General features: G+C 32.1%; 1 protein-coding gene across 1 annotated transcript in view; it reads left to right on the forward strand.

Annotated features, from left to right (window-relative positions):
• EPHA6 (EPH receptor A6) overlaps positions 1 to 14,692 on the forward strand; it is an 809,212-nt gene that overhangs the window by 563,813 nt on the left and 230,707 nt on the right. The window contains 3 exon segments of the mRNA XM_006923412.1: positions 5,680 to 5,788; positions 9,738 to 9,808; positions 12,841 to 12,966. Of these exon segments, the coding sequence (XP_006923474.1) occupies positions 5,680 to 5,788; positions 9,738 to 9,808; positions 12,841 to 12,966 (306 nt within the window).

A 14,692-nucleotide genomic window follows, 5' to 3' on the forward strand; every position in this document is an offset into this window, starting at 1 on the left:
CAAGTAACCAAGAAAATAACTATCTAGAGTATCACAAGATTATATTCATCTAGGAGAAATATTTCTTCAGCTTTCATTCATATCTCACACTCTTATGTCTACATGACCATACTTATGCATTTAGATTTTATAGATTAGTCTCCATTATATGTTGCTATGTCTTTATGTATATGCCTCATTTCATAGGGTTACACCATTCCTAGTTACCATATATGATCTGAAAAGATCATATTTATTGAGATTTCTGCTGCGCTTTAAAAAATCATTTTATTGAAATGATGAGATGATATCATTTAAAATTTATACATTTCATCAAGAATTGGGAGACATAAATAAACGTGAATATGAAGCACATATACACCATTTATTTTACTGGGCAGCATTTTGAGAAATATTTGACTCCCCCTCCCCCAAAAATCATGTATCTGCTGCCTTCAGTAACTTTAAAAAGATATTCATAACAGAAAAGAGTTAACTTTAAAAAGCTATTCCACAGAAAATGACACAGAATACAAATAACAGATTTCACTTTGAAATGTAAATATAAACTAGAATAATCTTGATTACAGAGAGACAAAATCATATGCCTCTATAGAAATTTCTTTGGTTAAAAATAGCCAAATTGCTTTTCTCTCATACTTTCCTAAAGAAATGAAATCTATTTTTTATCTTATTTTAAGTATTTGGAATCCAAGTAAAGAACACTTTTTTTCTCTTTAACTAAGGTAAACTTCACTTAAACTAAGTGCTAAGTCTTTGTTCAGTAACAATTTTGCAACTCTTTGTGAAAATTGCTTCCTCTTAAGGAAGTATGCTTTTTTCCAAATCCATACAATGAAACATATCATTTTAATATACTTAGATTTTTCTAAGACTATGACCTTATTCCATTAAACAAAGGGACATTTCCAATCAACTAGTCACAAATACATTTCATTTCTTACTATGGATTTCATTGTGCTTCTTTTTAAAGACAGTTTTGCTCTCCATGGTGTAACTGAACATGAGTAAATTATACTGTACATTTTCTCCAACAAAACTAATTAGAAATAATCTTTTTTTTTTTTTTTTTTTAATCAAAAAATGAATAGCTGATGCTAACAGGCAAGTTTTCATAACAAAGGAGTTTATAGCTATAGTGTACTTTTATGGAATCCATTTGGTAGATGATTTTATGGTTTATTTATTTGTCTAAATGTCCATTTAAATTAATCAAGTCTTCGAGGCCTATAACCAAGGAACAACTTCTCCCTTGCCCCTGCCTTCCCCTTCCTCTTCCTCTTCCTCCTTCTAACACATTGTATTTATAAATTCCTACTCTGCTGACTCACACTGGCAAGGGCTGCTTATTCTCTTCCAGAGCACCCTGAAATTTCCCTTTTGTAATGATTCTTACACTTGTAATTATTTGTTCATTGTCTATCTTCCCCAGTGAATTGTAAATCCAGGAGAGCAGCAACTGTCTTTTTTGTTCATCACTGTATCCCCAGTGTGTGTCTCAGTCCCTACCACATAATAAGTGCTCAATAAACATTTGTCAAATGAACTAACAGACTCTTTACCTTGGATTCACATTTCTAAGCTTAATCTATTCAATTTGATTAAATGTAGAAGTCTGTGCTTTCTGGTCGCCCCTGCCTGTGAAGAAGCATTGTCTTCAACCATGCAGAATAACTGGATTCCTCTGCTTAAACTTGTGTAGATTTATTTTACAGTCATAGTATAGTTACCTTCAGGGTAAATCTTCTTTATGTGTCAACTGGAAAGTGAGGATATGGATTACACCTAGGTTAATGTGATCTTTTCTTACTAGAATCATCCAATGTAAACCATCATTTTTTCCATTTTACAAACAACTATTTATTGAGCTACTAACATGTATCGGGCCCTATAGATTAAATACTGTATTAGTTTCTTAGGGCTATTATAACAAATTAGCATACAACTTCACTGCTTAAGACAACAGAAATTTATTCTCCACAGTTATGAAGTGTAAAAGTGCATTCGCACGTAAAGCTCTAGAAGAGAATTCTTTCTTGCCTCTTTCAGCTTCTGACGGCTCCAGGTTTTCCTTGGCTTATAGCTGCAAAACTCTACTTTCTGCCTCTGTATTCACATGGACTTCTCTTTGTCTTCTCTTATTCTGTCTCCTATAGTCATTGAGTTTTGGTCCACCCAATTAATCCAGGATGATTGATATCCTTAACTTAATTGCACCTGCAAATTTCTTGTTTTGGGGAGGTGGGAGAAAGGATAGGGCGGTGTGTCACTGCCCTTATGGAATTTGCAGTCCAATCAAAAAATAGATTACAAAAATACTAATTTAAATAAAACAATAAACATTTATTGGTAGAAACAGTACAAGAGTCTGTGGGAATGTATGTCTGGGGACCTAACAAATCTAAACAATCAGAAAAAAAAGCTTCACAAATGATGTAATGTTCATGTGGGCAGACTGGCTAGGGATTCACCATGAGAGCAAGTTTGGCACATTCAAGGAACTGGAAGAAATTAGCATGGTTAGAGAATGATAAGAGATGACTCTGGGGATATATACTAAAGCATTTGTAGAGAGCCTTGTTAACAAAGTTAAGGACTTTGGACTTTATTCTGAGATAAAGATAGAACTCTGTGATTGACTGACACTGATATGGTAGATAAGAAGGTAGAAATTATCTCTGTCAGGACAAAGACTACAGCAGGTCCTGAGTGTTCCTCTTATTTCCATATGGCAAATCTTATTCTTCCCAATATTTGATTGTAACTTTATGCATAATACTCTTGAAGGACATTTGATCATGTCCAAAATGTCCACAGAGACATTTGGTCCATGCCAAAATGTCCTTGAAATTCAGTCCCGTCAGAAACATCCATGAACATATTTGGTCTACACCAAATGGCCCTTGATATTTGGTCCTGTTCAAAATGTCCACTCCTAGAACACAAATTATAAGAAAAAATAATGTAAATAAAATTTTAACAAATTTAAATATATCATTTAACAAGTCATGGACAAATGTCTCCATGGACATTCTGGACAAGACCAAATATCAAGTAGCAAATCAATGACACAATATCATAGTAAAATTGCTCTGAAAGATTGTGACAAAGATATTTAATTCAACAGTCTCATTTTACAGACATGAAACCAAGGTCAATCAAGGCAAGCTTGTTCTAGGACATCCAAAAGAGCTAGATCTAGTCAATTGTTCTGTTAGTGAAAATGGTGGTATAATGGTATAAAATACTGTCAATACTATGAACCTGCAGACTAACGAATCAGGGTTGGTTAGCCAGCTTTCCTGTGTACAAAAAAATGTAACCTTAGATAAGTATTATATATAACCACTTAAACTAGGAATCATAGTAGAACCTACCTATAAGGACTATTGTGCAGGTAAATTTGATAATGAATTTGAAGCACTAAGCCTAGTGCTGAAGGACGGTTTACTATTAAATTCGTAGTGGCTATTGTTGATGATGATGATGTCTGTAATGTTTTTATAATCATCCCAGACCATTATCCATAGCATTTACTCCCGGTATAATAGTGCATCACATTATATACTCTTATTTTCAAATAACATATATTTATATATATTATTCTCCACAAAAGAAATTAGGATTTAGGATTCCTAGTATAGAGGTTTAAGAAACAATTAGGTAAGAATATACACTTTTCAAAGTATCACACCTTAACATTATCCGATTAAAATTTTAATTGAAGCAAAGTTCATAAATATGTAATCACAGGAGAGAAAAAGAAGGTATTTTAGTAAAAAGGGGAGTTATTAAGATGTTATTTAAGTAAAACAACACAATTTTTTATAACAAGATAATCTGATTTTCAAAAGGCATGAAATTACATAATCTTCTTCTCCATCTGAATTTTGAATACATATTCTCAATAAATTACTTGCTACCTGGCTACCACAAAAATATATGCTCCAGGTTTAAAACTCTTGAACTACATTATATATTTTATAAATACAACAGTTGCTAAGTAAATGTTTTTTTTCTAAATGCCATTTTCTTTATTTTCATAAAGTTAATATTTTCTACGACATCTATTTCTTACTATTTGTTATTGAATAATTTTCAATGAGAAAATGTGACATTTTAGAGAACACATTCATTCCCATGATATCAATGCTAGTGTGAAGGTTCAGAAATTCAGTAAGGACCTAATAAAAAATCTTTAGTACTTTATATACTGATAAAATGCAACTATTTAACTTGTCTCTGTACAGGTTATGAGTTAAAACTCAATCTTTAATAGATTGCTTGAAAATATCTTGATTAAATCGTAGTGACTAAAATCTATTTCCAATGTTTAATTCTTACTGAAAACAACATAAATGACTTTTGTTTTTATTTAGGTTTCAATCTCTTAAGAGGCATCTTAAATGCTCTGACTGGTTTCTTATTGATTCAGTAATAACATTTAAGGTTCAGATATTCTCTAGTAGATATGTCATTTTTACAAGGAAATTACTCTGGATATAAATTTGCACATAGTATACTGCAGACTTGATTCCCAGAGAAAGATCTACTTCTGTGGAAGCCATAAAGTACTCAAGTTTAATAAATTAATATGGTAGAGAATTAAGTGGTTTGCTTGTTAGTTAAATTCTGTCTTTGATTCAATTTGCTGCTTATAAGTGATTAGATGAATAGATTTTTTATAGTGATCAAAATAAAAATCAAGCTTTATTCAAGTTAAGGGATATTAAAGGGACCGATTGATTTAATATTTTAGAATATTGATCATTAACTAAATTATTAATGTGAGTTACAGAATAGGAAGGAAAAATGAAACAAAAAATCTAGAAGCCTGAATTCCAGTATAATCAAGTGTGAACTTAAGCAAATTCTTTAACTTCTCTGGGCTTCAGTTTCCTTACCTCTATTATTATGCAATTGCCCATATCCTATTCCCTAAAAATTACATCTGATTAAAGCTTTAGTAATACAAAAGAGGAGAGTGCTAATGATTTAATTGAACTAATATATTTTTAGCAATCCCTAAAAGGTTAATGAAACACCCAGGTGGTTTTAAGATATGACTTTTGTCAATGAGAAAAGTAATATGTTGTTACAATATATTATCTAGCCTTTTCTTCAAAAAGGGAAACTTTTAAATATCATTTTCTTAATTACTGCCAGTCAAACATCTAAACACCCACAATGTACACCTTTTGTGCTATGGAGGTGGGAAGTTATAACTTCAATTTTTAAATTAAGCTCTATTAAATATAAAGGAAGTCATTCTTGAATTATACAACCTGTCCGCTTTATGGAAGCAGACTCCAAAAGAGTGTATAAAACTTGGTCTGTTGGCCAAAGTGTTTAAGGCAATTAATTAGCAATTGTATAAATAAAATCCTTTAGTCCGCCTGCTGATTTAATTTTGCAATACATATTCATAAGACGTGAAGTACTAAGAATTCCTCTATTTTCTTGGTATATTTGTAAAGTAGAAGAAAGGGTTATACTGAGGGTTATAACCCCAATCTTCAGTCTTTCTTTTGGGTTTGCATCCTATGTGCCCAATGAAGAGCAAATATGATGGGGTTTTTTGGTATCCATTACCATTTTCAAGCATATACTAAGTTGTAAAATAATTTTGGTAGCAAAATGTCACCCAGGGAACTGTTAACATTGTATCTGTGTTTTCAGCTTCTGACATGGCAGCAGAACAGGGGCAGATTCTCGTGATAGCCACCGCGGCCGTTGGGGGATTCACTCTCCTCGTCATTCTTACCTTGTTCTTCTTAATCACCGGGAGGTAACTGAAGTGTACCAGATTATTTCCAAGACTTGCAAATAACCATACTTTTCATACACTGTATATTCAAATGCTTTAAAATGTAACAAAGCACACGTGAGAGAAAAAGGTATCAGTGTAGATTCTTCTCTGACAGTGAACTTTATAACAGAACCACTATGGCTTGTTCTCTGAATGTGAAGCAACCAAAAACTTAATAAAAACACGTTAAAAGTTGTGAATGATAAATTTCTACTCATTAAGTTAACTCTTAGTGTTTCCTTTACTACAATTAAATTACCCTATGAAAGGTGTAATTTTTTTAAAAAAAATAGATTGAACAATTTGTATAAAGTTTCCTTATAAACAGTGTTACAAAAATGTACTATTTTTAATCCATTAAATATTGAAAGTATCTATATTAGAATTATATTAATTGGTTTTATAAATCCAATATTTCTCCACTTTAGAGAAATATGGATGAAAATTTAAAGTAACAATGCATTTAACAGAGCAAAAGTCCTAGCTTTGAACCCTGACCAGCTGACTAGTTTCACCAATCTAAACCTTAGATTTCATACATATTGTCTACATATATAAATTGTTGCTAAGTGCTGACAATACAGAGATGTGAATGAAGATTAATATGTATGAAATTATTTAAAAGAATAAGTGTTACTTCTTATTGAACTGTTGATATTAGGCCCACACTTTTGTCAGAAATTGTGAATATAAAAAATATTTTTATTCCTACATGGGGAGAAATATTCAATCTCGATTATCAATAGGAATATAAAAGAATACCTCTAGAGTTTTTTTGATAATCTGAAACGCACACATCCTGAATAATACCAATATCCTGATTTAAAACTGCAATAAGAATTCCAGTCAAACAATACACACCCATGCCTACTCCAGCTTAAGTACATCATTTCTACTAGAAAACCCTAATACTTGATAATGAGCAAAAATAACAAATAAGGACCTTCAGAAATAGTACTTCAGTGAACTAGAAAAACCCTTCGTGTTATTTATATTTTAAACTCTACCTACATACATATTTTATTTAACATTATTGTAAAAGAGAAGAGATGCATATATGAAAAATTATCTGCACTTTTGGAAGATGAAAGATTTAGGTCAATAAGTTGACAACTACTAAGAAGGCACTTAGCAATTGCGGGTTCCTGGCAAAGGTAACTGCTACCTGTAAAGAGCGTATCAGATTTAATTGTAAAAAATCTACTTTTATAGAATTTATCAACATATTTATCAACATATGTTTAGAAACATATGTATTTTCTAATTTGGTTAAGTTGAAATGGTGACTTCTTTATGAAATTAATTGTAAAAAGGGCAAATTTACCCTATGTTTACTTAAAATTTTCATGTGTATAAACATAGTACTATTCTTATAATTAATAGTATCTCAGGATCTCCTGCATTGGTGAGGGTGGGGGACTGATTATCTGATGGGAGAATGCAAGCTATAGCAATAGAAAAAAAAATGCAAGGAATAATGATAAATTTATCTAATAAAAAGTACTAGTTTGGACATACCATACCACCACCATCAGATACTGTTTCCAGCACTCTCCTATTTCTTTCTCCCTTTATACCTAGCGCTAACCTTTGACAGCCTCTTGCCATCATCATAGCTTTGATATAATTATTTTTTATAGTGGACAGAAAACAAATTTTGGCATCTCTGAATCAACTAATCATCAGGTCAAAAACAAAATATTAAATACCATAGCCTACAAATACCATCTGTGACCTACAAAATTCTTAATCACTAGGCAGAGGACAACTGGCTATTAAAAAAAGAAGTTAGAGTTTGTCTGACCCTATCTAGGACTCTCTTGCAAAAAGAAGAATTAGAAGACAACAATGCCTAGGAAAGGAAAAAATATATATCAGGAAGAGGATTAATGTGTCAAGTCTGGGAAAAGGAAGGAAAGAAGGAAATGAAAGCATTTTGGTGCATGTAACATCACAATTTGATTAGGTTAAAAAAAATTCCAACACTGTATGGATTACTACCTGTTTAGTAAACCTTATTAGAAAAATGTTAAGTAGAATAAACTCTACTATATTTTCATTGCTGTTTATAACATAAGTGCTGTCCATGCATTGTGAATTTGTAGGCACTGATATTTTGATAATACTCTATTTATCATGGAGTTGCACATAATTTAAAGACAATCAATTTGGGGCCCAGAAAGTTTAATCAGTTATTAAAGTGTGATGGAGTCCAGTAAGGTGATCTTAACTCCAAAGATACCAATTATATCATGTCAGTTAGACTGTGATAATTTAGATATGATGGTTAATTTGATTCAGAAAGATTCTTATTTTCTTATTTGACAGTTTCTTTGAAGTTTAGGGTATTTTCTTAAATATGATTTTATTTAAACAGCAGTGTCATTTATCTTCACATTTTTTTACTTTTTTAAATATTTTTTTATTTTTCAATTATAACTGATATACAAATTATATTAATAATTTTTTAAAGATTTTAAAATATTTTTATTTGCAAAAATAAAAATATAATAAAACTAATCTGAATCAGGTTCCTTCTTTTTTCTTCTTGTCCCTTTTGAGTAAGTCCCAGATGCTGTTCTTTCCTTGCCATGCTCAGTTTGTTGTGTCAACCACTCCTTTTCTAGCTGTTTCAGGATGTCTGCAGTGAGGAGTCCTTGCTGTGTACAACATAGCGATATTCTCAATTTAAAAAGAAAATGACTCCAACTTCATAATGGAAATTGATTTAAATGACTTTTTATATAACAATGATTCAATATATGGCAAAATTGGATGTAATTTTTAAGTTACATGGATTTGTATAATGTGATTTAAGGTTTTATTTCTTCATAGAATAGAGTATTTCAGCACTTGATATAAATAGCACATACACATATGGAAAAGCATTTCATTAAAATATCAGAAAATACTACCTTAACACATAAATATGACAAACTTAAAAGAAGACATTACAGTCATTATAGGTTAAATAACTTTGGCCTAATAAACTTGAGAGATGATCTCAAATGTTATCTCTGTTTGGGATTCCTGAAGCAGAATTTGAATACCTCTTAAAAAGAGAACTTAATGATGAAGAAAAATTAGTACTAAATTATTTTTAGCTTTAAATTTTTATATTTGCCAATTTATATGACATCAAAAACTGCTTTAACATTCTACATAGAGGAAAAACGATTTCAATTGCATAAGATAACAATAATTCATTTTGAAATATCTCTTAAGCATTTTGGTGAGGGAGCATTCATTGGAAATTATCCTATGAAAACTGTAAGATATTTTTGAATAAATACTCAATTTGCCATAGGATTTAAAGCAAAATTCACATTGAAAGAATGGATTGTGTATCACAGATGTATTCTGTAACCATTTGGAATTACCAGTTTGATGAAATGTCAGATCATATGGATGTTGATGAATTTATTCATGTTGAAGAAATCATGAGAGATAAGCACCTGCCTCTTTTCTTCATAGTATAATTATCCCGAGAGAGAACAGAATGTGCCTCTGCCAAATTTCTGACATTAAAAAAAAATCATATTATTTAGCACTGAAAGTGAAAGATGGTCGTCTCGATTTTTGAGATTCTGACTCAAAGACATTTTTTCATTTTGACTTTTAATGTTTTTCACCAACTCTAGCTGTTAGAAGTCATATAAGGAAGAACATAATGATTATTTCTGATTATAAAATATTTTCTAAGATTCCTATAATTTGAATCAATCCATTTTAGAATATTGTATACTTATCTGGCGCTCATTTTGATGCTTACAAAAAAACCTTCCATGGAGTATTTTCACATGATATAAAGATATTCTTAAAGGTGGACTTTATAAGGACTTAGCCCATGAGTTATGTGTATTTTAATTGGTTTTGGTTTTCATCCAACATAATTCTAAAAATAAGATTCTGTTTACCTTTTTAAAAGGTGCCAATGGTACATAAAGGCCAAAATGAAGTCAGAAGAGAAGAGAAGAAACCACTTACAGAATGGGCATTGTAAGTAGTACAATGACTTTCCTCCATTGTTTTATGTTGTTCCAACACTTCAAGAGTTCATTGTAAACTTGGATCAGTGAGTTGAGAAAGCCAAAAAAATCACTTTCCAGCCTTTCAGCATTAAGACTTTTCATGTGATTTCTAGGTTTGTTGATGGAAATTATACCTGTTCCTTATTAAGTGATATTGCCTTTTCCCTAATTCCACTTGCTGAAAAACATGACAGACTGAATATGCTAAAAACATAAGATGACTGATTATATATTATTATTTACCATTCCCAATGTCTCCAGCATGTGAGTTGGTTTTGTTTTGTGGAGCATTAGCCATAGAAATATGGAATCCTCATTCCTTCTTATAAGGACTGTCATTGAAACATATAACAAATCAATTTACAATTCATTAACACTAAAAAAGAAAATCGGCTCTTTAACTCTTCGAATATGTATGAAATCCTTGAGCTGACTACAAGGTTATATTCATTTGAAGAATCTCTTTCCAACCAAACAAGCTATAATTACTACTATAGATGGTTTGATAATTACCATCCTCCCCTCCCCAACACCCACCTCCACCTCCACCTCCAAATGGCAAACTGCTTTATCAAGACAGTTCCTCTGTCATGAGATGCTGAATTAACAAGAAAGAAGGAATGTTCTCTAATTAACCGCAGTATAGAGATAACATGTGAGGCAAGTTGTTTAACTATTTAAATTCATCTTCTACTTCAAAATGAACAAAAGTAGCATGGGACTTTTCAAACTATATCATCATCCAGGGAACAGAAAGGATTAAAGTAAGGAAATTATAAACTAGAGGGATGATTTAGGGCTATTTCTAAGGCTGGCATGATTTCTCATAGTGTGGTCTAAGGATCATCTGCATTAGAGTATTCCACTCTTCCTCATCAAAGTTCTGATGAAGAAGGTCCAGGGTAGGACCAAGACATATGCATTTTTAATAAGGTTGTTCTTTTGTACAATGAGTTTGAAGCTCACTGTACTGGCAAGGAAAGGAGAACTGAGACTGCCAATAGCAGGCATGAGATGAGCTGGAAGTGCTAGAAACAGATGCAGAAACCTGGATCCAAACACCTGGACAGATAACTTATGCTGAGCAACCTTAAGACTCACTCCAGGGCATTTAAAACTGAAATGTAGAAGGAAGAGATGCTCCTGGGGCATTTATTATCTGTTTTCCAACTAGCAGTTTAGCATAAACTAAACCAGATGGGCCCAGCAAGAAGCAATAAAAATAATCCGAGGCAGCTAAGAAGGTAAAAGAAAGATGAACCAATGTTTAAGAAGACTTGGATAAGTTAAATGAGTAACCAGCCAGTCAAAATTGGAACTAATTTTATTATTTTTCTGTATTTCATATATTGTGTTTACCAAAAAATAAGTGTTATTAAATAATCAATTTATTCCTTAGAAATGTGTATCACCTTAAATAATCGAATGGTTGAATTGTTTAAATTGTATATGGATTAATAAATAATGCCTATTATCTGTGCCTAAAGTAATGTCATCAACATGACCATATATCGAATTAGATACTACTCCACTGGATTTGAATTTATAGTATTCAATCTGAAATCACAACTCCTAGTAAATTATAAAAATATCATTTAGATATTTTATCTAAGAATAGAGATAATCTGTTCTTACCTCCAATTTAAACTTTGGAAAGTCAAGAAAAGCATAGCCTTTTAGAATTATTGTCAGGTCTAAGTATGCTTTAGAAATATGTTTTACTAGTGCTATTTTTAAAAGTACCAGTCTTCTCATAGGTGCATATCCTGTACTACAAGACAGTAGGCAAAAGGCAATAAAAGAAAGCAGCAGGCATAGAAGAACTCATGAAACAAATTATTGCTAATAATGGGCATTTCATTACCCCTTCCAAACTCACTTTATTACCTTTTGTTTGTTTGCTTTTGAAATTTTCTTGAAAGAGCATGTTTTTAAGGCTACCTAGCCAGCAGTTAACTCAGCATACTGTATGGCTTTCAAACTTTAAGAAGCAACAAAACCAAGTATCATCCACTGTGCCACAAATTTGCACTGATCTTTTAATCCCTACTAATTCATATTGAATAAAGGTTTGCTTTGTGCTTATTACCTATAAAACTGTATGTAAGGTATTTGGAAATGTACTAAGAGGTTTGAGGTCAGGAGCTAGTAATCTAATGTGGAAAACATAGACCAATGCACAAAACAGAGGAATAACCACAGGCTTCTTCTGATACTGGAGAAGTTGCAAATGAATAGGCAATCACACATTCAAGTTTTCCAAGCCATCCTAATTCATTATCTTTACTGCCTATTGGCTATGAGAACTCCACCCAACCAGAGAAATAGTAGCAGCTACACAACCAATGACCAGATTTGTGCCTTTGAATCCTATCTTTCCCTCCAGGATAGACAGGGGGTCTTTTTCAAAACTATGTGCAATCGGGCCATGGAAGCAACTACAAGAAGACAGGAAAGAGCTATTATGTGTTGTCCTCTGTCACTGTGCCATGGGGTCTATTTTTATTGCCTGACAGTTTCTGGAAGGGGGGAAACTACAGGAATGGGGCATCATCAGTTCAGGAAAACCTAATGCTTTAACGTACAAAGTATTCAGGAGGGACGTTAGCAGGCTTGCTTGTTTCAAGGGGTGCGGGGAGGCTTATGCCTCATTTTCCTATGCCCTTAGCTAGATCAGATGTGAAATGTATGGACTGTTAGTAGATAAGTAAGCTGATTAAATTTTTACAGAAATTTAATAAAAATGTGGTTTTTGGAACCCAACAGCTCACTCTGTATTAAACTACCAGGTCATTTTACGTTAATAGGTTAAGTAAATTTTTTATTCCAAATAGAGTTTTAATGGAGTGGGGGCAGGTGAGGAATGGGACAGAAGAGAATTGAACATAAGTAATTAACAGGAATGAATACTTCAGTATGTTATTCCTCATTTTAATTATTCACATGATGTGTAATTGTTAAAACACTCTTAAATGAAACCAATCTTTTATTTTGTTGCAGTACGCATCCCAGGAATTAAAACTTACGTAGATCCAGATACATACGAAGACCCATCCCTAGCAGTACATGAATTTGCAAAGGAGATTGATCCCTCAAGAATTCGCATTGAGAGAGTCATTGGGGCAGGTAAACATAAAATCTACATTTTTGAAGATATGATTCCTTAATAGTTTCATAACTGGTTTATCAACATAATATTTTTAACCTTAGCAGTTTTAATCATTGAAAATTTTTAGGAAATGAGAAGTAAAATTATGGATTTTTTTCTATTTTTTATATATTTTTAATTTTAATTTTAATTTTTTTAACTTTTTTATTTACATTGACATTCAATATTATTTTAAATTATTTTCAAGAGTATGGCATAGTGATTAGACATTTATATAATTTACAAAGTAATCCCCAATTAGTCTAGTACCCAAGATCGACTATAACCCTATGCTGTACTTCACATCCCTGTGACTATTTTGTAACTACCAATTTGTACTTCTTAATCCCTTCACCTTATCACCCAGTGTCCTAACACCCACCCACCCCACCCCCCAATCTGGCAATGGTCAGTTTGTTCTTTTAATCTATGAGCCTGTTTTCATTTTGTTTATTTATATTGTTCTTCAGATTCCATAGATAAGTGAAATTATATGGTATTTGTCTTTCTCTGTCTGACGTATTTCACTTAGAATAATATCCTCTAGCTCCAATCATGTTGTTGCAAATGGTAAGATTTAATTTTTTTATGGCTGAGTAATATTTCATTGTATATATGTACCACCTCTTCTTTATCCAATCATCTATCGATTAGCTTCTAAGTTGCTTCCATATCTTAGTTATTATAAATAACACTGCAGTGAACATAGGAGAGCATATATCTTTTCAAATTAGTGTTTTGGTTTTGTTTGGATAAATACCCAGAAGTGAAATTGCTGGGTCATGACATAGTTCTATTTTTAATTTTTTGAAAAACCTCCAAGCTGTTTTCTATAGTAGCTATACCAATTTGCAATCTCGCCAATAGTGTATGAGAGTTCCCTTTTCTCCACATCCTCTCCAACACTTGTTTTTTTGATTTATTGATCATAGCCATTCTGACAGGTGCAAAGAGATAGCTCACTATGGTTTTAATTTGCATTTCTATGATGATTAGTGATGTTGAGCATATGTCTATTGGCCATCTGTATTTCCTCTTTGGAGAAATGTCAATTCAGGTCCTCTGCCCATTTTTCAATTGGATTTTTTGTTTTTGCGTGTGTGCGTGTGCTGAGTTGTATGAATTCTTTATAAATTTTAGATATTAACCCCTTATCGGAAGTATCATAGACAAATACCTTCTCCTATTCATAGACAAATATCTTCTCCTATTCAGAATTCTTTTCATTTTGGTTTTCTTTGCTGTGCAAAAACTTTTTAGTTTGATGTTGTCCTCTTTGTTTATTTTTTCTTTTTTTTCTCTTGCCCGAGAAGATATGCCAGGAAAAAATATTACTAAGAATAATACCAGAGAGTTTACTGCCTATGTTTTCTTCTAGAAGTTTTATGGTTTGGGGAATTGCATTTAAGTATTTCTTCATTTTGAGTTTATTTTTGTACATGGTTTAAGAAGGTGGTCAAGTTTCATTTTATTGCATGTATCTGTCCAGTTTTCCTAGCACCATTTATTCATTAGACTGTATTTACCTCATTGCATATTCTTGCCTCCTTTATCACAGATTAATTGACCATGTAGGCATAGATTTATTTGGGGGCTCTCTATTCTGTTCCATTGATCTACATGTCTGGTTTTGTGCCAGTACCATGCCATTTTTTTATTATAGTCTTATATAGTTTGATATAAGGTGGTGTGATACCACCAACT

Source organism: Pteropus alecto, unplaced genomic scaffold (genome assembly GCF_000325575.1).
Source record: "Pteropus alecto unplaced genomic scaffold, ASM32557v1 scaffold379, whole genome shotgun sequence".
Taxonomy (NCBI): Eukaryota; Metazoa; Chordata; class Mammalia; order Chiroptera; family Pteropodidae; genus Pteropus; species Pteropus alecto.